Below are 25,095 nucleotides of genomic sequence, written 5' to 3' on the forward strand. Positions count from 1 at the left end.
ATGCCTCAGTTTCATCTGCTGGTCTATATTAGCTGAAAGATTTGAAATAGCATTCTGGCAAACACGGTCCTTGTTTTGCTATAAACTTGAATGATTACATGAATGCAATCAGAGCATGTTCAAATTTAACTGGCAAATGGAACTACAAAAACTACAAATGGAAACCATAAAGTACCAAAAATCTTGTCCTTTGCTTAAAGATTTCGTGTTTTTTTTTCTTATCCAGAATCTGTTTATAGACATTGGTCTTGGGCTGAGGCACTTGGAGCATAAGTACAAACAGTTACCCCCTGCTCTCTCTCACTGCGCACATCACTGGATAGATAGATACTTACTGTTAATGATGATTTTCATATTTAGTGACAGACTGATGGAGCGTTCACAAATTCAAGCTGAACAATAGGACCATACCGCCATCTTGAAGGAAATGTTCAGCTTGTCATTTAGGATACAATTAAGTGAGAATTACTATTGCTGTAATAATGCATGTTTTTCTTTGATCACTGCACAAAATACTGGAAGAGCTCGAAGCAAAATAATACGTCTGCGGTTCCACCATAAAGAAAACAAACCATTTCCTCATTGCCACTTGTACTGATTGCACAAAGCATACATTAGTATGCATGCATATTACACTCATACATTTTCCGTTTTCTGTTGATGGGAGCAGGTTTTTTCTCACACAAGCAGCAGCACTGTGGTGTTGAACTGCTGCACTTAAAGTGTACCCTGGTGTGCAAATAGCTGGGACACAAAATCACCCAAGTGTTTGTTTTGTAACCTTGTTAAAAGTGTGGAAAAAGCAAACACAGCTTGCAGGCAGTGGTGTCCATGTCAAGACCCTGGGAGTTTAATCATCATCCTGTGCTGGATGACCAAGCCGCTTTATCTTTAAAAGGGTCTGTATCTGAGATTTCAGTAGAAGTATTAAGATGCTTTTTTTTTTTGGTTTGCTTTTTTTCCCCCAAGTCCCAAGTTAAGATTGCATCTTTAAAAAAGAAAAAGGAAAGAAAAGGGAGGGGGTTGCTGGTATCAACGATTAAAGCAGGAAATTGACTTTTTTCCTGCTTTTCCGCACTTCTCTCGAACATCCCTCCAGGTTTGGTTCCAGCTCTGGTTCCAACTCAAGATCTAACATTGCTTTCATGTTTGACCCACTTCTACAAGACAGAGACAATGACAAAGAATTAGAGGGAGAAGGAAAATGATTTTAAAAAGGCACAAGGGTAAGAGAGCAAGAGCGCTAGAGAAGTGGAAGAGATTAAAAAAGAGAGGCAGAATATAAGTAACCACACACACACACACACACACACTGAGGGAAAATGACAAAGACAATAACATCGATGGAGAGGAAGACAGTAAAAGAAAGGGGACAAACAGAAGGCAAGCTGAAGGCGCCTGTGAAGGAGGGGAGTGGGTTAAGAGGGAGGAGAGAAGCTCTGCTTCTCCTAATAAAGCGAGTGTATGTGAAAGGAGGTGCTGAAAACAGACTGAGCTGAGAGCTGTGCTACCACAGAGAGAGAGAGAGAGAGCGAGTGAGCGAGAGAGAGAGAGAGAGAGAGAGAGGGGGAAACAGTGTGTGGAAGACAGAGGGTTAGAGAGAAAGAGTGAGAGGAAGGGGGAGACAGAGAGGAAAGAGAGGGGCAAAGAATAGAAAGAGCATTGTGTGGCTGCTGAGAAAGAACCCATGTCTGCACAAAGAGGTAGGTGTACTGCTTTGACTGGTACACACACACAAATGCACGCACAAAAGTAGGAAATCCTTGCCAGTGTATCCAGCAGTAGGATGTTGCAGCAGTCTTTTCAATAGACGTTAAACGTCAAGTGAGTGCATGTTGTCTTCCAACTGTGTGACTTGTCTTACTAAATGTAGCAGCTGTGTAGCAGTGCATGGAGGCAGGTCGATCACTTTTCCACAGCATGTGTTAGACCGTGCGTACAGACGGCATAACCAGATGTCTCATGTGCGTTCAACATATGTGAGTCAGTGGGATACTGATGGGCCATGTGTAGCTGATGACAAACACAGTGGCACACGTACACAGAGTTACTCCCATGATTAAGAAAGGTTAATCACAGTTTATCAGACAAAGTCCTTTTTTATTAGCCCTATTTTTTATCATATTAACTGAATCCAGCTAATCATATCTAATCAGTTTGACTGTTAAACTATTATGGGTATTTGTACTGATATCTGCCTGATTATTCTATCACTGTGAAGGAGGGTAAGGGTACAGCTGAGTCAAAAGTAATCAATGAGTTTAGTTTAAGCTGTCTCTGAATTAGAGAACATTTTTCAGCTTATCTTCCGGTTTCTATTCTCCTTATTCTTTAGTCATTTAGAGATCATTTTCAATGATGTGAGCACTGCAAATTTAAAGAAGTACAACTACATTTGTGGTGGTGAGTTTTTCATTTTTAGTATTTGGGATAGCCTAGTCCTCTTTAAAAAAAAAAAAAAAAAGTTACTATTGCAATAATTGAATTTTAAAATGTTTGAAAAATCCAGTTAAGTCAGTGTTGGTGTCAAATGCCTTCCACCTTCCTCAGATTCTCAGGAAATTGGTTCATGCACTGTCAGTGTTTCTGAATACTACAAATGAGTCACTTTTATATGCAGTTAAAAATAAAAACAATCTGAAAAGCTTAATATTACTAGATGTAAGGAAGAAAATTAGTTTATTCCTAATTTGGACGACTTGTCTCTTCAAAGTCCTTACAGCGTACCAGGGTTAGTGTCGGGCTGCTTGTGCATCAGGAATGTGTAGTCATTACCACAAATGTGTACAAATGTCACATATGTGCATGTTTGGTGACACGTAGCTTATCTTAAAGTGTAAAGACAAAGCAACAGAGCAATCATGAAAACACCATTGTGTTACTGGTTACTCATTGGGTTGTTTTGGACTGAAACAGCAATAGTTATTTTTACTGCTTAAGTTCATGTTGGTCCAGTTGAGCTCGAGGTCAGCACCAGTCTGTCCTGCAAGGTCAGACTGGACTAAGCACTAAGGACAGATCACTTCCCCATGGCAAGCAGGGATGGTTCCTCACATTTCTCATCATATGATGTTGCCAGAGGTTCCCCTTTACAGGAAGCAGCTGTTTCACAATTCACAAGTCTAAAATATATTTATAGATATGCCAAGTAGGCGATGTTGCCTCCCTCTTAACATAAACAACAAATGAGGACACAACATGTAGAAACAAAAATTCATAGAATAAGTCAAGGATGTTGTTTGGCAAGGCGTAGCTCACAGGTGTCGAACTCCAGGCCTCGAGGGCCGGTATCCTGCAGGTTTTAGATGTGTCCTTGATCCAACACAGCTGATTTAAATGGCTAAATTACCTCCTCAACATGTCTTGAAGTTCTCCAGAAGCCTGGCAATGAACTAATCATTTCATTCGGGTGTGTTGACCCACGGTGATATCTAAAACCTGCAGGACACCGACCCTCGAGGCCTGGAGTTCGACACCCCTGGCGTAGCTGCTTGTGATGCGCGTGAGAAACTCTTCGCCATGTGCCTGTCCGTGAGGAGGAGAGGCACTCTATTGAAATCAATTTAATTTTATTTATATAGTGCAAATTCACAACAGTTGCCTCAAGGTGCTTTATTTTGTAAAGATCATGCAATAACAGAGAGAACCCCATGGTGACAGTGGGAAGGAAGAAAGAAATCTCAGGGAAGGCAGCCATCTGTTGTAGCTGGTTGGGAGTGAGGGGAGAGAGAAGAAGACAGAGCGAGGACAAAAACAAACTATGGGAAAAAGAACCTGGATTTAATAATTACCACTGATTAAATACAGTAGTGGTGTATGACCAAACAGGGAGTGCAAATACATGAATTTGTAGTTGACAAGATCTCACTGGGCCAAATAACAGGCCTGGGCAAATTCCCACAGTGGTTTCAACCTTAACCTCCACTGACTGTAATGACTAATGCCTTTTCTCATTAACAATCAATAATGTGTCAACCTCATTACCATCTGCAAAAAGAGGACAACCTCCACCCAAACTGTGTTTTTTAGAAGTGAAGAAGCCTCTTAAATGACAGCGGAAATATCTTCAAAAACGTAATTTTTTCCATTACCCCAACCTAGACGACTGAGAATCTATACAAGTTCTGTTTGCTCCTGTACAACATTAACATAATCCATTATTCTAAAAGTTTAATATTAAAAAACATTGTTTTCATCAGGTTGCAAGGATCAGGTTGCACTTACAAGCAGCTCGGTACAATTTACTGGTACTGAACTGGTTTAAATGGTTTTAAATGCTTCCTCCACAACACCTGAAAACAAAACATTCCAGCTGTTCCACTGCAGATATCTAGTATCATGAACCTGTAGTAATCTTTAGTTTGAATTATTCCATCTGACAGTTAGTGTTTATATACACCTTCCTCATTTGATGACTTCCTTTTATGGCTGTTCTTTTTAAACTGACCAATCATGCTAATTCAAATTTTCAGACATTTTAAACTGGACGACTTTCCCACCACAGATCTATTTATTTATTTTTTGTTAAATAGAGGATACAAACACTTAGATTACTATGCTCTAAGGCATGTTCTGCTGAGTCTGTCTTTATGCAACACACACAGATGTACGTTCAGACAGTCTGCGTGTGTCCACATATGTTTATGAGTAATTAAAGCCAAACCACCAGAGCAGCACAACAATTTTAAGACCTGCCTCGAAGGCAGGTTGTTGTCTCGTCTTCCCGTCATTATAAAACCACATGAGCAAATCTCTAGCTGTGTCACCCATTGACTCATCACTAAATGTAAAGCAACAGCCCTCTCAGCATCTGCTGATGCAAAACAACCTCAATCATGTGCCTCTATCGTTCTTTCTCTTCCTCTCCATATCTTTATGACAGGTGTTTCATGAGTCCAAATTTTCCCATCAGCAGGGGTGGAGACTTTTTTTGTGTCACGCCATTCAGAAAACAAACAAACCTCAGTGCTCTTTAACATACTGACAGTAAAGAGGTATTTCAGTGGGTTTTTTTTTGCTTTTTTTGTGAATTTAAGTCAAATCTGTATCTGTTTTTTGTATGATGTTTAAATTCTTAAAGTCTTACACAAGTACATTTAGGACTACATAAAGTGCAGGGAGTGATCACTATGAGACAGAAAGATGAGTGTACGGATGGATTTGTGTTGTTAATGTTATTCTATGTGCCTCAGTTACTGAACATTGTTTCTATAGATAAAAGCTCCACATGTTGTCTATGTGAACAGCACTCATGCATACTTTAGGCAGCAGGGGTTCCTGTAAATGTTATTTTAAACCCTGTTCTTTCAACTGCCTGCATCCTGAAAGGTGAAAGTTCAAGCAAATTCAGGGCATGATAAAAAAAAAAAAAAAGGCTTTAATGTTAACAAAAAATAAATAAATTCTGCATATCAACTAAATGATAGCAGATGCTATGCTTTTCCAGTGGCCCCTTGTGGCATCTTTTTCCCACCACTCTGTCATGACTTCGAGGTTCGAACAATCCACCTCAGCAATACAATTGTGCTTACAAGGGATCGGAAATGAAAACACTGGCGCCGTGTCTGTGGGAAATGCTTGCCAAATCTGTATGCTTGGGAACAGGAGACTGTGTGTGTGTGTGTGTGTATCTGGCAGACAGTTGTGTGTAATGAGGGGAGTTTTGTTTGTTCACAGGAATGTTTGGAAATAATATTTGGTTTTAGACTAAGGATTAGACTATGCTTATATTTCTAATGATTCGAGAAGGCACAGTGCCATTATGTTGCAAGAGAATTCCTCTGATGTCATTTGCCAAATTTTCTGCTCAGGTAAACCCCCATTTTCTGTCTCAGCATGTTTCGGTATCCTTTTAGCCGACAGCTATATCATTCTTACGTGGTTACATATAAAGTCGCAGTCTTCCCCCACTTTAATCTCAAAGCAAATGAAAGGAGGACTTTGAGACAAATTGCTCCAAGCTGCTGCACACTCAGACTTGACAGTAACTTTAAGACAGGGTAAGGTTCAGTTCTGTCTGCCACCTTTATAACTCTTTGGTTACACGTCACTTCTAGACTTCGATATTGTACGATAATAAGTAGGAGTCTCTTGTAATTAACGGAGTGAGTCACTGATGCCAAGTTTTGTTCTTTTATTTATGTCACAGTCAGAATAGTTAAAGCAGTTGTTGGAGACTGCAGCAAAAGCACAGTTATTGTGACATTTGGAATGAAATTATGATCCATTTGCCTTTCAAGTGGTTGCTGTGAAAATGGGAACTGGGTCAGTCTGTCTGCTTATTATTTGCATACATTCAATAATCTGTCAACAGTATGTCTGAATTGGACCACTGTTACTTGGACAGAGGTTTGCTACAAGTTGACCTGTGCGATCGCCTTGTGATCGAAAGTGGTTACCCAGAGGTAAAAGACATTACACACTCAGTCGGGAAGTCAGTCAGCTCTTACTGGTTACAAAATGCCAGACAATTCAGAGAAATACCCAGGCAACCACCAATTTTTCCCATCACTGCAAGGAGGATGAGACCCTATATTTACTAGAGATGAACAAGATCCAATTCTAAAAATGTTTACTACATCAACATGTGGCTTCATTCTTGCACCTCTGCAGCTGCATGCCCTCAAGAAAAAGTTTGATTAAGTCCATATTTCTTCTGAAGCAAGTGAATAGCCTCAAATGATGTAGTTCAGACAGGAATGCTGAGTTAGTGGCATTATATAAGCTTTTGATGAGCTTAACTAATGTGGAAACTTCAGTATCGATGCTGTCTTTTTTTCCTTCTTCAGTGTGAAAATTTTAAGAAGGGTTCTGCCATATCATCTACAATAATACAGGTCAAAACTTTCGTATGATATAAAAGTGTCATATCCTTTCTAGCATACACAAACAAGACAAGGCCCAACATGTCCAACAGTGAGAACCGTGTCATGGAGCAATTTTGGGAACCCGTGGCAAAGCACACTGCTTTAAATACGCAGAAAAATGAAAACCAAAATGAACTACCCCCGATAAAGGTGGAAATAAATTTGTTTCATGATTTAAGGCAAAACACGCGCCATCAAGGCTACAAAGGCGGAGATACTAGCAGTTGATGATTCCACTGAAAACTGCTGGAGTTCCCACTAACTCCAAATGAGAGGAAGCACAATGGTGAATGGAAAGCATCTGGTGGCAACATCCCAGGTAGAAAATATTTTTTCAATTTCAGTTTTATTACGAGAGAATATAGTGCAGGTTCTCTAAAGAGGAACAAAGATATGTTACTTTATTTATTTTTAAACTAAGACATTAAGCAGTTATGCTATACATTTACTTACAATTTTAAAGGAGAACTCTACCTAGGCTATTTTTGTACTTACGTCTGACTTATGCTGTGTTACTAGATATTTTCCCATAAATAAAATGCAAAAATTCCAATTTCAGTTCTGGGTTAATTTCAGGCACTTTATCTCGCACCTACTTCAAAAGTCCGTAATTTTTCTATGTCAGATTTGGTCATCAGTTGCAACACTTGTCATTTTGACCCATTTCAGTTCGAGGGTCAGTCATGCATTTACCTCTGTGAGCAAATCACTTCTTGGTGTGTTCCCTTTCATTGAGCGTACTGTTATCAATTCTTTTGTAATCTCAAATTCTTTCATTTTCCCATGTGCAATAACTGGGAATGATTGAATAACTTGACTCACAAATGTCACAGCTGTTGTCCAGTGCCAAGAAGAAAAAGTCGAAATGTTTGCTTTGTTTTTCAACCAAAGCTCCAGATTCTTTGGAGTGTCTTCAATCCATCTTGTTGAGGGTCGCTTGATGGTGGCACGTTGTCAAATTCTTTTTTATTTTTACCCCTCAAGGCACATTAGCACGGCAGAGTCCACCAAGCACTTGTTCATAAAAATCCTGAAAAGATCATGGCTCACTGTTTTTTGCGATTTTGTGGGAAATCCAAAGCTGGTCTTGACTACTCGATCCCTGTGTAAAGCTTGGTAAAAAAAAAAATAAAATAAAAAAAAAAGATCGTTGTTGCTTTTGCAGCTTTGCTGCCAAAGGTTCAGATGTCTGTTGCAGCTCTGCATCAGTCAACATCTTGAATTTCATGTGCATATGCTTGCACACACGTAAGTAAATAAAAGAAAAAAAAATTCTGGGGCTATTTTAGCAGTCCTACAAAAAACACACACACACGAAAAACAAAAACAGTAAGCTGTTCTCTGATAGGTAATTTATTAAAGAGTGTCTGGTGACCAAAATGGGCAAAACTGTATAATGTTTAGGATTCAAATGTAAGTAGTTTATTTAAACCAAATGGCCAGACGTGGTTTGCTGCCCATAAAATGCTATGAACCGCTGTATACATTGCTGTGTCGCTATTATTTCACTATAACCAGTGTTGGGAAAGTTACTTTTACTACAGATTACAGAATACATGTCCCAAAATGTAGTTTGTAATGTATTCTGTTAAGTTACTCAATGTTAGTAACATATTCTGAATACTTTGGATTACTTAATATATTGTCATGCTTTTTACAACTACATGAATGTAGCAATCACATCCTGCAAATTCTTGTTTTTCTCCACCAATTGGCTGTTAAGCCCAAATCTCCCTGAATAGACAATATATTTACTGTAGAGGAGCATCCTAATGGGTCCATTGTGTAACTGACGCCACCAATGCTTACATTAGAGCCTCTTATTGCGTGTTTTGTTTGGGTTTCTGGCAATGCATTTAATTACCAAAATTAGGGAGGGGATAGCCTAACATATGAAACAGGAAATGACTGCCTTGTAATCCATTTATTTCAACAAAATAACTATATTCTAATTATAACTTCATCACATCATTTAAATGGTAATTGTAATGAAATAAAGTTACTCATATTTTGTATTTTAAATACGTATATATGCCGTTATTCCCCAACACTGACTATAACACTGTTGTTGGTGGGACCTTGTAGCAACAGATAAACATTTTATTGTTTCATATTAAAAATAGTCACCTACATCTAATTCAAAATGAATGCTGAATATTCTGAAGTTTTTTTTCTGGATTATCCTCACACTGATCAAGGAAGACTCCTCGGGATACAAAGGAATGTCTGATTCCCTAGTTCTCACTTGATTCATTGGCTCAGTAAACATTTTCCTTATTAGTTTATGGTTACGACCACTAGCCATAACTCTTCTTTACTACAGGATGTTATACATTTTGTAAATCATGGTCCCCCGTTAGTGTCAAACAGACAATAAAGCTTGGTTTGCTTTATGGGATGACTTTTGATCGACAAGTCCCTAACATATGAGCTAGCAGTGTCCTCAGTTTCTGATTCAGATCTACCCTTTGTTAATCACAAACTCACAAACTTCCTTAAAAGCAAGAGTTCAAAACTAAATTGAGATGTATATATTAAAATCCACATCGAAAGGAGCCAGCTGAGGTGGTTCGGGCATCTGACAAGGATGCCCCCTGGGCGCCTCCTGGGTGAGGTGTTCCAGGCATGTCCCACCGGGAGGAGGCCCCGGGGCAGACCCAGGACACGCTGGAGAGATTATATCTCTCGGCTGGCCTGGGAACGCCTTGGTATTCCCCCGGACAAGCTGGAGGAGGTGGCTGGGGAGAGGGAGGTCTGGGCCTCTTTGCTTAGGCTGCTGCCCCCGCGACCCGACCCCGGACAAAGCGGATGACGATGGATGGATGGATGGATGGATATTAAAATAGTGTAATTATGTGGAACTTTTTTAAAAGTACAGGCTTAAAAAAGTTCTTGCTCTTCCGACTCCTACCATGTAGCCTTCGTTAGAGAGGAAATATCCATCAAGCTGTATTAAAAGCTATAGGAAATAGGCTTTAAAACAATACTTATGCATTCATCTGTACACTTCCACTTCTCCAAATTCAGGCTCCTAGAGCCTATCCCAGCTGACCTTTCGTCAGTCTGTTGTGGTAATGTGTTATCACTGTTTTAACATAATGTACTTTTACAAGTCTACAGCTACTGTCATGTGCTGGGTTGTACTATGTACAGAGCTGAGAGTGAAAATACAAGGAACTTGCAAGCTTTGAAATATCTCCATTTGGACATTTATTTTTCAAGCATCTAAGTTGCTTATTTTAATTTAGTGGGCGTTTAATTTGTTTTATTGTTACCATTATTCCAGAGCAAGGATGCTTCAAGTTTTGACAATCAAGCGATGATTTAGGGAGCCAGCATATTTGGGAGACCCACAGGACAAATGTATTTTTATACTCTGTTACAGTATTTAAGTAACTCTAAAAGTTGGATTTCTTAAAATCACCTGTGTCAAATGTTAGAAATGGATAGTCTGCTTCAATGGGTGTACAGGCAATGCTTTTAAACGCCATTTCTTGGAAGTGATGTTGAACCAATTGCAGGATATTTATTACAGGAGTGTGTACGTAATGTATTATTGTGGGAAGGCTTGAATTATACAGCTCTCTGAAGTTAGGAAGGTTGGCAATCATTCTCTAGTGTATGTTTGATTATGTATGTGCATGTGTGTTGCAAGAGAGGAAAACAAATGACAGAAACCATCTGTGAATGGATCAACAAATCTGCAGGCAGGTCATGTTCAGGGGCACACACACACACACACACACACACACACACACACACACACACACACACACACACACACACAAACTTTTCAACAACCTCCATTCTTCTACACACACCCCACACGTAGACACACACACACACACACACACACACACACACACACACACACACACACACACAGCCTTACAGAAAAGAAGGGAATTCCGATCCGTCACTGAGATGACATCACAGTCTCCAATAATAAGAAACAGTCGAACAAGGGAGTCCCCACTTCCCTCCTCCCTCATACACATCCCACAGAATGAACAGAGGGTAGAAAGAGTAGTGCTGGGCAGAGTGACTCTCATTAGCTCCCAGAGAGAGAGTCCCTTTTAAGGGATTCACATGCACACACGGGAACGCGCCGACATACGCACAAACACGCTTTAGTTGCATCTCCATAGCGACCAGCTCTGCTGTCCCAGCTTGGGGAGGAAACTGAGTGCTTTAAAGCTGCTACAACGCAAACACACACACACGCACACACATACAGCTCTGTTCTAATCCGTGTCCGGCCACGACGGAAAAACCTCTCCTCATCTTATCACCAGGCTACCTTCCTCTGTCACTTCTCTCCTCTCCCCGTCCAGCCCATATTTTCTTTTCCTTCAACTTCCACCCTCTCTCCCTCTCTCACATACCCTCCCCCTCTCTTTTTTCTCCCTTTCACTATCTGTCTCTATCCCTTCCCCATCTGAAGTACACAACAGAGGTAAGTGCTCTCGCTCGCTGTGCGCCTCTGGGTTTAATGTGCTTTAACTTTCAGTCTTTCAGTGCGTTTTCTCACAGTAGACTGAGGTGAGCTTAACTATCGGTGCTGCAGGTACTGTTAGTGAAGTAGGCAGAAAAACTGTTTTGTCCTGTACTCTGCCGGTAGGTCAGTTTCTGCTTTGCCAGCTGTCGTGCGCGCCTCGACAGTATCTGTCAGTTCGTTTGCCCTGGCAATAATCAAACAACCATGCGTGTGCTTGTATATGTGGGCTTGCTTTCATGCTGGTATCTTATTCATCGATTTTCCATCACAGTAGCTTTGTGACTACAGACAGCCTTTTATACCCTTTTTTTTGTCTGTTTTTGAAACTGTGCACTTAAAAGTGCATATTATCTGCTATAGCATCTTGACTTTATCCCATTAGAGCAATTGTGATAGCTCTATACTTCAGAGTACTTCAAGAGGAATGAGAACCCAAAAAGTAATATTTGATATCAAAATAATAACTAGCACATGTTGAAATCTTTAATCACTGTTTTCATACACTTTTGTGGGAGTATAGCTATTGAATTAATAGGTCAGCCTTTCTTTGGTAGAGTTGTCTTTTTGATTATATCCAATTGTCCTTCTGTGTTGTATAAACAGTTCAAGTATTTCCACAATAATAGTTCTCTTTAAGTGCTTTTCATAGTGGATATCTGATCTTTCAGCCCATGTTAAATACACCAGTGAGATACCCTCTCTAATGTGCTGTGGCTGAAATAACAACTCCCCCTAAAATCAATGAACAGTCTGGCAACAATTTACACACCCCAAATCAGAAAGCCCTTGGTTACAAAACACAACAAAACAATTAAACGCTCTTTCCAACACAGTTTCTCTCCAACATCCAAGCACACACATTCTGTGACATATGCCACATCTGGAACCAAGAGTGGCTAAACACATACCTACTTAACAGTGTGTCTCCATCTTCCCCTTTTTACCCTCTCGCCTCTCCTCTCCTTCCTGTCTCTGTCTGTCTCTCCACCCACGCTCTCAGAGATGAAAGAGAAGAACCCCTGGCCTACGCCTGTGACCATCATCATCATTGTGATTGGTGTCATAGCGATTGTTGCCCTGGTGACGGTGGCGGTTTTGCAGAACAAACCTGTCCCCCAAAAGTACAAGGTAAAGTACTCAAATGTTGTGACCTGTTCCCTGTGTGGGAGTCAAATGTGTTACACAGGAATCTCAAGCCAAAGTCCACAAACCAAATAAGGCATCTTGTCAGTATATGACCTCAGCTTGTACAACCGGCTTTACAAATCCACCACCGAATATGGCCAGCGGATATCAACAATAACATTAAATCATCTCTTTAGTTACAGTTGCAGATCCAGGTTTGAGTCTCACAGCTGAAAGCATGGTCTAGTTTTTATAAAGTACTGTACTCCTAATTCACATGGATTGGTGCCACAGTTTTGGCAACATGTAGTTTATACAATCATTACCCTGATGTTAAATGTTTGCATGTAACTAATTAACTAGAATTTGTTATTTTTCTGCTCCTCCTCCAGTATGGGATTGTGCTGGATGCTGGATCTTCCCACACAGCTCTTTATATTTATCAGTGGCCAGCAGAGAAGGATAACAACACTGGCAGAGTTGAACAGACACACTCCTGCAAAGTCAAAGGTACAGTATATGTTGCACAAATACTCTCATATGACAGTGCAAACTTACATATATGCATTAATATGTAGGAAATTGCATATGAATCTGCATATTTACTGATATAGCTATTAGTGTTTGTGTATGTGCGTGTTTAAATTTGGTCATAAATGATACATTCCTGTTTAACAATGATTCCTTCTAAAAAGCTACAATTAAGTATAATTGTATTATACTATTTTCCTTAAGTCCAAGGTGATTCATTTTCTCTTCATTCAGTTTGAAATCTTATGCTCTTTTAAAGCGAACTGCAGGGCATCTGAAGCCAAAGACTGATCAAAATTTACATCTAGAGACTTGGTGGATTAGCATAGCCACTTACTAATTATTCATTAGCATTATTGGGTACACATCTGATGGTTCGTTAAAAAGCCTCCACATTAAATTTCATATTAAATGACAAATGGCACTGGGGAACACCTTACCGAGTCAGCCATTGTTTCAAATGTTGTGTTAAGTCTATATAATTGAATTTCCCAGAGGAACCCACCCGAGGGATTAATAAAGTTCTATCTTATCTTATCTTAAATGGATTTTGTTCAACTTCCCAGGACCACTATAGAAAAAAAAAATGACAACAGATAACACACTAATCAATTCAGACACTGCCTGAAAATGAGAAGCTGGAGTGTAGGTGGGTTGCAAAGTGGCTTGGAGATACACACCAATTGTAGGCAGATTAAGCAACCTGAATGGCACACCGTTTATGATTTATGATTTGTCACATACAGTGGCTTGCAAAAGTATTCGGCCCCCTTGAACTTTCCCACATTTTGTCACAAATAAATAACTGCAAAGTGGGGTGTGCATAATTATTCAGCCCCCTGAGTCAATACTTTGTAAAACCACCTTTTGCTGCAATTACAGCTGCCAGTCTTTTAGGGTTTGTCTCTACCAGCTTTGCACATCTAGAGACTGAAATCCTTGCCCATTCTTCTTTGCAAAACAGCTCCAGCTCAGTCAGATTAGATGGACAGCGTTTGTGAACAGCAGTTTTCAGATCTTGCCACAGATTCTCGATTGGATTTAGATCTGGACTTTCACTGGGCCATTCTAACACATGGATATGTTTTGTTTTAAATCATTCCATTGTTGCCCTGGCTTTATGTTTAGGGTCGTTGTCCTGCTGGAAGGTGAACCTCCGCCCCAGTCTCAAGTCTTTTGCAGACTCCAAGAGGTTTTCTTCAAAGATTGCCCTGTATTTGGCTCCATCCGTCTTCCCATCAACTCTGACCAGCTTCCCTGTCCCTGCTGAAGAGAAGCACCCCCAGAGCATGATGCTGCCACCACCATATTTGACAGTGGGGATGGTGTGTCCAGAGTGACGTGCAGTGTTAGTTTCCTGCCACACATACCGTTTTGCATTTTGGCCAAAAAGTTCCATTTTGGTCTCATCTGACCAGAGCACCTTCTTCCACATGTTTGCTGTGTCCCCCACATGGCTTGTGGCAAACTGCAAACAGGACTTCTTGTGATTTTCTGTTAACAATGGCTTTCTTCTGGCCACTCTTCCGTAAAGGCCAACTTTGTGCAGTGCACGACTAATAGTTGTCCTATGGACAGATTCCCCCACCTGAGCTGTAGATCTCTGCAGCTCGTCCAGAGTCACCATGGGCCTCTTGGCTGCATTTCCGATCAGCGCTCCCCTTGTTGAGCCTTTAGGTGGACGGCCTTGTCTTGGTAGGTTTACAGTTATCCCATACTCCTTCCATTTCTGAATGATTGCTTGAACAGTGCCCCGTGGGATGTTCAAGGCTTGGGAAATCTTTTTGTAGCCTAAGCCTGCTTTAAATTTCTCAATACCTTTATCCCTGACCTGTCTGGTGTGTTCTTTTGGACTTCATGGTGTTGTTGCTCCCAATATTCTCTTAGACAACCTCTGAGGCCATCACAGAGCTGCTGTATTTGTACTGACATTAGATTACACACAGGTGTACTCTATTTAGTCATTAGCGCTCATCAGGCAATGTTTATGGGCAACTGACTGCACTCAGACCAAAGGGGGCTGAATAATTATGCACACCCCACTTTGCAGTTATTTATTTGTAAAAAATGTTTGGAATCATGTATGATTTTCGTTCCACTTCTCACGTTTACACCACTTTGTGTTGGTCTTTCACGTGGAATTCCAATAAAATTGATTCATGGTTGTTGCTGTAATGTGACAAAATGTGGGAAAGTTCAAGGGGGCCGAATACTTTTGCAAGCCACTGTAGCTGTGTAGGAGGGTATTAGTTGAAGTGGGTTGGCATGAAGATCAGTTGAACTTAACTTTGGTGCCTGTCTGAACTAATGCTATGCCTGTTTTGTGAAAGCTTAAAATAGCAAGTTATGCTAGAGCAAAAGAATATATTACTATACACAGAGCTAGATGTGTTTTTGGCTTAATGTTTTGTTGTATGTTGATAATATTGTGGTAGCTATGTATTCAGTAAGCCAATTAATCATTTTAACAGAATAAAAACAATTACACATGTATTCCAAATCCCTTCACATCCGATTAGTAACTGTACTCTCTGTTTTCTGAAAAATCTTTATCTGTGTTTTTGTTTTGGTTCCAGAGAATCTAGACGTGGTTATTTTGTAAAAGCAATGACAGACAAATGAAAAACAATAGCTTATTACCAACACAATCTTATGGTGATGACAAGACTGTAGGAATTCAATGCACAGGCAAAAAAGGCATGTCTGGCACCTGCAAAACTGCAGAATGGCATTTTTGTTTTTATGTGGACTAAACAAAGGAGCTATTGTATGTTTATTGGTAAGCCTTAAAAGTGCATTTAGAGACAGCCAAACTGGGTGTTTCCCTACAGCTTCCCGACTTTAAGTCAAATATAGATACTGTATCGTACCAAATAAACACAGAATAATTAAAAATTTAAGCATGGTATATATAATTTAATTAAACTGTTGTCATTTACAAAAAAGTCATTTATTACCAATAACGCTATTAATTACATACATGATATACATGTAAATACCCATAACTGTGTTATATTTTGAACTGAAACTAGTAAGGCACTCCTGGCTGCATCTTTGCCTAGTATTAGGCAATTTATTCTATAAGTTCATTTAACCTCAATAACATCTTTACCTGGCCCGTCCCTTCTGAAATACAGAACAGTTCCTGAAATTTTACAGATGAGTGAATTTTTAAGAAGGGTCGCTGTAAAGACAAGGCTGTCACTGTGCTTTATTGTTACTAAATTTCTGCCCAGTAACCCTCCTGACTTTTTGTTTTAACAGGTAAAGGTATTTCCAGCTATGCGTCTGAACCATGGAAAGCAGGAGAGTCTCTGAAAGAGTGCATGGGGGAGGCTGAGGAGACTGTCCCCAAAGAAAGAGCTCACGAGACCCCACTCTATCTGGGAGCCACAGCAGGAATGAGGCTGCTGGAGTATGTTGCACAAGCTTAGACATTTTCATGATAAAACCTAGAAAAGAATGTTTTTTAAAAACACCCACAGTGAACAGCTTTTCATGCTGACACTGTTTAGCTTATCTCCTGTCTAAAAGCTGAAACTGTGTTTGCATTGGCAGTGCAAATATTGCTATTTTTTTGTAACCGTTCGTATTTGCACATTTATCTCCACAAGAACTGCCAGGACAGTGAATAGGTTACTGTCAAAGCCATTATGCACAATACAATGTATATATTATTTATGGGCTGCTGTATTGATCTGACTTGTGGACGTGACTCACACATACATTTGTGCCATGTGTGCCTGCAGTATTGTGAATAGCTCAGCATCAAAGAACGTATTTCAGGCTGTGGAGAACGCCTTGCGGAACTCCCCCTTCTCCTATCAGGGAGCAAGAATCCTCAGTGGGCAGGAAGAGGGTGCCTTCGGGTGGGTCACAGTCAACTACTTGGATGATCGTCTCAAACAGGTCAGTTTGTGCACATCAACATACAGGTCCGTGCACATTTGTCCACACTGAGACGTACTTTGTGTGTGCCAGTACTCCTGGTTCTGCACTGACCGAGTGTTATTTTACCTCTTCTGCAGGGCTTGAAAACAACAGGCGCTCTTGACCTTGGCGGGGCGTCTACTCAAATTAGCTTTATATCCGATGATTTTGACGGCTCAGAGTCACCCATCAACTCTGTCAACTTCCGACTCTATGGAAATGATTATAACCTGTATACTCACAGCTTCCTGTGCTACGGAAAAGACCAAGCGTTAAAAATGGTGGTGGCAAATCACACTCAGGTAAACTTCTGACCTTGGTTCCTGTGTTTTGTGAATGAACTGTTCAAACTAATCAAATATGGGATCTTATCTGAGAGAGCCATAATGTTCTTAAATGTGCAAAAGTACTTAGGCTTCATTGTTCTCCATCTGTTGCACCTCACTATCTCACTCTCTCTCCTAGTCAGGTGCAACAACAGTATTGGATCCTTGTTTCCACTCAGGCTACAATGAGACAAAGAACTACTCCGTCCTTTATGACAGCCCCTGTGTGTCAGGCAGGAAACCTCAGGAAGTTCCAGAAAAATTTGATCACATTGGGAAAGGAAACTTCCAAGAATGCCAAGAAGTTGTCAAAAGTGTATTTAACTTTACTTCCTGCAAATACAGCCGATGCTCTTTCAATGGGGTCTTCCAGCCTCTTTTGCAGGGGCCATTCGGGGTAAGTGAGTGTTTCTCCATGTGTAGATTTAACCTGGTTTATAAACAGTCATCCAAGTATATCTGGTGACTCATTTTAGCATTTAGCATTCATGCATTTATTCATTCATTTTTTGCCACATCTGTGAGAATGACCCCATTCAAGTTTAATTTACTGCCCGACTATCCTCACTTTTATTGACCCAAAAGGAGCGACTGAGGACATAAACTCATCAAGAGAGTATTTATTTAAGTCAAGACAGAAAGAATCCTACGGTGCCTAAAGTCTATTGCCTTCAGACAGAATAGAGCTTTAGGGCACTTTTTCATTTGCTTAATTTTTCGGTCCGAGAAGTTATGTCCATCTTTTATACTGCTCATGTCTGCTCTGAAGATCCCCTGTGAGCTCTAACCACTCTAACCACAACTCGCAGATTACAAGGCTGCACAACAAAACAGACTACTATCAGCAGATGCAGGCTATGATCATGGGGTTGGAGTTCATCCATAGCATGAGACTTGTTCGTGAACAGCCACATGTATGCACACAAGTGCACACATTTTGGGCACTCATTTTGCATCCAATATGGAAGAAATTTCATACAAAAATAATGCAGTTATATCATGTGGACTATCTATAACTGTACATGGCTTCCTAATTTGCTTTTATTCACTGTGTGTGCAAATTTTATAGAAAACAAAACAGAAGACCAGTAAGAAAACAAATGGAAATATTTCAGTAATGTTATAAAGCCTGAATGAAAATTAATCAGAAAAATTATGACCTGAATACACCCAACAGATGCTGATTCGAAGTTCCCTCTTTATGCTGTTTTCTACCCCACCCCTTGAGCAACCCCATCTGATTCCGATTCTGTGAGAAGTGTGCACTCTCTGTATCACAAAGTAGAGGATCAACTGGAATTATTGAGTCAGAATCTATCTGTGGGAAGCACAGAGCACTCGTGCCGTTTGGGCGTGCACAGGGGTTACAGAACATACAGTATAATCAATTCTGCAATCCTCGAAGTACCAGTTTATTGAGTTACTTCTGTTTTTAACATGACTGACATTAATTGTGGAACGCCTCAGCAAAAAGCGCTTGTGTTTCCTCATCTTCCTGATCTGAATAAGAAAATAAACCTTTGTAACATTAACTGATACAATAATCAGTCTGAAGAGACAGTATACTTAGGTTGTAGTGATAGAATAGAAAACGTGCATGTTTCCCTTCTAAAAACCCCCCGAAAAAATAAACTAAATCATTGCAATACTACTGAATATTGTATCTACCACAGACTATTTCTTTTAATTAGCAAAGACTAATTTGACGGTTGTTGCCACCTTAATCACACAGCTAGCCATATTTCTTATAGTATAACTGCAACAGACCCCAGCAACATGGTTAAGATGCCCAGACAGTGCAGTACATGTGGTAAACCTGCCATGTTGAAACCTGGCACACAGCTATTGGCTACTGTGTTAGGATCCACCTCTCAGTAATAAGCCACACCCCCAACAATCAAAACAACAAAATTTTAATTTATTTAAAAAAAAAATCATCCCCTTGCAGTTGTAATGAAGGGGGTACTTAGCCGATACCTTATTCTAAAATATTTAGGGGGAAAACGTTTTAGTGGTTTAAGTGGCAATTGTTATGATTATGATATAATGATTTCAATAAATGTCCGATAAATTTCCGTAGTATTTATAAATTGATTACTTCACTTTCTAGAGATATCCTGATTTCCTCCTGTCTCATCGCTTTCTCTTTTCATCTTTCATTTTAGGCGTTCTCTGCTTACTACTTTGTGATGAACTTCCTCAATTTGACGGATACATCCATGCCCCTTGAAACTGTGAAGGAAAAGCTAAGCCAGTACTGTGCTACCTCTTGGGATAAGGTCAGAGAAAATGTATACATTGGTTATATACATAAAAAATGTTCTGTCATAGTCACCCCCTTCTGTGTCTTATCTATGTCCTTCAGCCTGCCTGTAATGTACACTGATTGCATCCTTGCGTTTGAACTTCCTGCACAGATAAAGATTCAGCATCCTACAGTAAACGTAAAGTATCTGGCTGAATACTGCTTCTCGGGCACCTACATCCTCACCCTGTTGACAGAAGGATATGATTTCACTGCAGTGACTTACTCAAACATAAAATTCATCAAGAAGGTCAGTAGATCACTGTCCAGCTTTTTCCTGTCTCTTAAAGAGAGACATCCACACCTGATAGGTCATACTGACCTGACCTTGTACTTGTGTGTGTGAGTGCATATATAAACAAATACCTACTGTAACATCCATCTTTCTGGACACATTTAAGTCTCTGTTGGAAAGTGACAGGTGTGGAAAAACCTCAACTGTGTAAAAGGTGGTTTAAAAATTTAGGATTACATTTAACTTGGACTAACTGTAATCCTCTCTGCCAGTTTGGGCATTCAGCTGTCCTTTAGGAGGCCAGCTTTAACAAGCATTGGTATAAATACCGGGCACAAGTTTTATGCAAAGAGCTAACTAAGCTCTGAGTTATTTAAGAATTTCATAGCACCCTTATCAGACAACACTAATCTATTCCAGCTACATCTAATATGCTTGCAGTTTGCAGAAACAAAAAGCTCTGCTGTTCAAACAAGAAAGTAAAAAGCAAAGCACAGAGGACATAAAACCCCTCAAAACAACAGAACCACTCTCTACCACCACCTTAAAAGTGATTCAAAAAGTAGGTAGCAACAGCCCGTGAATTATACAGCAGCAAAGCTCTTCTCATCTGAGGTAAAGTGCAAAGTCAGCCTTCAGTTTAGGTTTCAGATTAAAACGAGACTCTCGGTTATCTCCTCACAGAACACACAAGGGAAATAGACTACGCAGAATATTGCACGTAACCTAATCAAGCAGCCAGAAAATAGATTGCAATTCCTTTTTCATATGAAACACGGCAAAGATTTTACACTTCAGAGGAATATTCAGCAACCACCTCCTCAGCCAGCTGCACACACACACATGCTGTCATCAAGAAAGCCATACAAACAATGATCAGGATCAGGGATCAGGATTTCACGCCATGTTAAAAGATGCTGTAATATAGTATACAATCTAGAGGACTAAACTTTGCATTAATTCACACCTACTTCTTCTACCGCGCAGTGCTGTGAAAAAGCAGGCAGTAAACAACAACTTCTTGTTTTTGTTTTTTTGCATATTTGTCACAGTTAGGAAATGCTTGATTACAGTTTTTGCTGCAAAGGGCAGCAAAACCAGTTCTTACAGCAGGTTTAAGGGGCAATTACTTTTTTGGGGGGTTTGCAAGGATAGGTTTAGATGGCTTTTTTTCCATAAATAAATGAAATCATGATTTATTTAGTCAGGTATGTTGCTAATGGGTGTAGATCTAGATGTAAGCCACTCACCCTCCTTCTCTCACAGCCAAGTTGGTAAGATTTTAACATTATCAGTGGTTACATCCTCTGAGTAAAATGGTAAATGGCCTGTATTTGTATAGTGCTTTACTAGTCCCTAAGGCGCTTTACACATTCAGTCATCCACCCATTCACACACACCAGTGTGTATGTGAATGGGTGGGGCGCACTGACAGAGGCAAGGCTGCCGGACACTGGCGCCACCGGGCCCTCTGACCACCACCAGTAGGCAACGGGTGAAATGTCTTGCCCAAGGACACAACGACCGAGACTGTCCGAGCCAGGGCTCGAACCAGCAATCTTCCGATTACAAGACTAACTCCCAACTCTTAAACCACAATTGCCCCTTTAAAAGTTAAATTATATTACACACAAGAATGTTTAACTCTTTCCAAGAAGCCTTGATTAGAAAAAAGCAGTGAGCAGATAAGGAATTCATTGCTCTGTTCTAGTGACTTAAAATGCAGTGATAAAAGGGACATAAATCACACCATAACAAGAAAAACTCAAACCAGTTCAACCTACATGCAATACAACAGGATTAGTTTGGGTGTTACTTCGTATTACTCCAGAAAGACTAGGTGGCAAAAAACAAAAAAACAAGAAAGCAGCCAGTCTGCTTCCTTGTTGTAAACTCTGACAATTATTACTCTGCTATAATTATACACAGACATGCACACAAATTGGATTCTGTGTAATCAAATATCATAATCATTTATTTAAAAAATGAATAAATAACACGGCTGAGTACTTGAAAAACAAAGGATTAACATCAAACGTTGATTCACAATAATGCTGATTGGAACTGCTGGTGTTCTTTGAACCCCTCAATGTGGGGCCTATTACAGGTACTGGATGATACTGTAGCTAGATGGGGGACCCAGTTAGCGAAGGGTAGACCAGCAGCTGTTTCAGACTGTGCAGTCACAGTTCTAATTAACATCTCGTGTAAGAATTTCAATGTTTACTTTTTGAATTTCTTTTTTTACAATTAGCAAGCATATGCTGTGCGAGTGAAATTACCCATAATACCCTAAGGAAGGCATTTCACTATAAGCCGCTACATCAGGTTAACCTCACTATACTGACTGGTGACAAATTAAAGGAAAAACCTGAACTCTTGATCCCTACTTGTGTGGGTTGAACACTTAAAGGAGAGTTTGGACTGGCACATTAATCAGTGCTTTGGCATACTGAAGATCTTCTAGTAGTAGCAAGGCTTTTTAAGACAACTGAATTTAAACGCTTTTTATTTGAATTTGTCAACAGTTTATGTTTATGGCGATCGCTTCCCTTCTTCTTTGTTTCCAGATAAAAGGCAGTGATGCAGGCTGGACTCTGGGTTACATGTTGAATCTCACCAACATGATCCCAGCTGAGGCTCCTGACTCACCCCCTCTCCCCCACGCTGGCTACGTCTCCATAGTAACCATCATGACAATACTACTCATTGGCCTCCTCTTACTTCTCGCCCTCCGCATATTCTGGCCCCGTTGCTCCAAGAAAACACAAATTGTATAAACACTCTGAAGCGTATGTATGCATGTACAGTTATGTGCAAAAATCTCGAGTCACTCCTCATCTATTTATATTTTCCTTTCAAGGAGCCACATGTACTTGTAGTCTAAGCAGCGAGAGGTGAACCGTCTTCAAGAAACTTAAAGGAGTCCAGGCTCTTGTCTTTCCAAGTTCCATAGACAACCATAACCTTGATGACTGAGAACCTACACAAACTATTATTTTTAACCTCTCTTGAGCAATAGTTCTCTAGACTTCCTGAAGGTCTTTCACAATTCTTCTTTAGACATTGGCTGCTTTTTCGCTTATTTTCAGTTCAGTCTTTGTACCTCGCCATTTAAGAGGATTTTTTTTTCTTAAGCCACTTAACGCTGACCTATGAGTCATTCAAGTATAAAAGAAGACACCTAGCTCAAGGGATGAACTAGTGTTCTGTCAGCACAAAACAGACAACTTAGCAATGAACTCATTTTAAATAGTATCTTTAAGCACTCTGTTATTAACAGCTGTTGCAAAAATGTATCATGTGTTCACATTTCTTTCATTGAATTCGTGAAAAATGCCAACGATAACACAGTTTAACAGACACAAAATGTATTTTTCACCAACAAAGAGCTATTATTTTTTAAACTTAATATCTCAGCATCATGTGCAATGTGTCCTTAAATAAATTGAGGAAACTGGACAAGGAAGAACTGGCAGGCCTGAAAAACTATCTACAGGAGATGAAAGGTATCTTTAAGTGATTTCCTTAAGCAATAGGAAAGAATCCAGCAAAGACTTGACAGATAATTGGAGAAATGCATCTGGCTCTGATTCTGTCAGAATTTTATCCACCATGCAACATCGTCTGGAACAAACTTTTAGCGTGATAATGATCCAAAACATACTGCTTACAGTAAAAGCATACCTGGATGGAAAAATACACAATGGAACACTATCAGTCATGGATTCACCTCCCCAGAGCCCAGATTTCAACATTACTGAAGCAGTGTGAGATCATCTTGTAAGAGAACAGGACAAAAGGCAGCCAACAGCCAAAGAAGAGCTTTGAATGTCCTTCAAGAAGTTTTGACAACTACTTTCTACTCAAAAATTACAAGAAATCTTGCCCAAGAGAGAAAAGGCTGGGTTAAAGAATAAAAGTAGTTCAACCTTCTGATTTGTTGCATTTGTAAAAACCGTTTTTTTGCTTGTGTTTTATTGTGTTTCCATGTATATTTGTATGTTTTATTAAATCACTACCCCATCCCCCATTTTCCAAGCAAGAAATAAAGACATGAAGGGTGGCTTAAGACTTTTGCACTGCACTGTGAGTATGTGTGAGTGGCAAATGAGATAGAGGACATTTGCAAATGTTTGTGTTTGTGTTGACTGTTTTACTAGGTAGTGGGGAGGTTAAAGGTCATACGGATTGAAGGATAACAGTGTCTCCCACAAAGGAGTAAGTTGTGCATCCCTGCTTGAAGGACATTTCCTGTATAAGAGTGTGTGTGTGTGTGTGTGTGTGTGTGTGTGTGTGTGTGTGTGTGTGTGTGCATGTCTGAGTTTGAATGTGTGACACCTGAAAGTGTGCTTGTACCCACGTCAGTCTGCATGTAAGTGTCTTAAATAATGAACATGTGAATGTGAAGATACTACTGTATAAATAAAATAACTAAAGTTTATAAAAAAAAATCAGATTGGCACTTTTACACTTGTTAAAAACATAATCACTCATTCTCTTTAATGTTTCATGATGCATTTACATTTTATCCCAAAAAACAAATGATTTTTGATTAAAAACAACAACAAACCAACAATTTCAAAGTTCTGCTTTTCATTGAATCCCTTAACAAAAACCCTCCAAAAAACAATTATTTCTGATTGTCAAGATTTGAGTCTGTTTTAAAGCTGCTTTGTGAGTAAAAACAGAAATAACTGCAGGCATAAAACATCCAGCATTAATTGTATATTTGTTTTATTGCTACTAAAACGTCTTTCGGCATATTCCTTCATCTCCCACAGTGTTAAAAATGACATATTTTTGCACCTTGGTTACACTTTTAAAGAAATACATCCCTAAACAGCATGAGATAGCAATTTCAAGTAAAAGCTTCATGGAAATCCAACTGTAATATGAAAGTGCTGCCCTCTAGTGTCAAGAAGCGACACATTGCAGGGTTTTTACCACTTGATTTTCTACATTCCACCAAGAACTGAAGGCTAATCATAACTTGTAAGGAACCATGAACAAAAACATTTGTATTCTTTGCTATCACCTGATCTTCTTGTAATTCCTGTATATAATGTACACAGGGCTCACTGACGACACGCCTGATTCTTCTGGTACTGCTTTACTGTTTTCAAGAAGGCAAATTTCCTATGCAAATACCACCATAGATTATGAAACGTGCCAAGAGTGGATGTTAAATCCTCTGGAGCAGACTTAGCTGCTTTGGAATTTCAACATCAAAACTTGGCAGGAAATGGAAACTTGTGGGGGTTTCCCTCTGTTTGGGG

At 39.7% G+C, this 25,095-nt stretch overlaps 1 protein-coding gene across 2 annotated transcripts; it reads left to right on the plus strand.

Moving 5' to 3' along the window:
* Window positions 1-1,496: 1,496 nt before the first annotated feature.
* On the plus strand, window positions 1,497-24,383 carry entpd1 (ectonucleoside triphosphate diphosphohydrolase 1). 2 transcript variants are annotated; one of them, XM_085361491.1, is made up of 10 exons: window positions 1,497-1,703; window positions 12,365-12,492; window positions 12,882-12,999; window positions 16,285-16,435; window positions 16,770-16,929; window positions 17,049-17,252; window positions 17,416-17,673; window positions 19,442-19,555; window positions 19,694-19,831; window positions 22,387-24,383. In XM_085361491.1, the coding sequence occupies exons 1-10, from the start codon at window positions 1,688-1,690 to the stop codon at window positions 22,594-22,596; spliced, it is 1,497 nt and encodes a 498-aa protein (XP_085217617.1). In that variant the 5' UTR covers window positions 1,497-1,687; the 3' UTR covers window positions 22,597-24,383. The 2 variants fall into 2 exon arrangements, with proteins under 2 accessions (XP_085217617.1, XP_085217619.1); XM_085361493.1 differs by lacking the exon at window positions 1,497-1,703 and adding an exon at window positions 11,032-11,322.
* Window positions 24,384-25,095: the final 712 nt, after the last annotated feature.

Source organism: Diplotaxodon limnothrissa, linkage group LG8 (genome assembly GCF_057381915.1).
Source record: "Diplotaxodon limnothrissa isolate DT_005_m linkage group LG8, D_limnothrissa_male_GT1.1, whole genome shotgun sequence".
NCBI lineage: Eukaryota > Metazoa > Chordata > Actinopteri > Cichliformes > Cichlidae > Diplotaxodon > Diplotaxodon limnothrissa.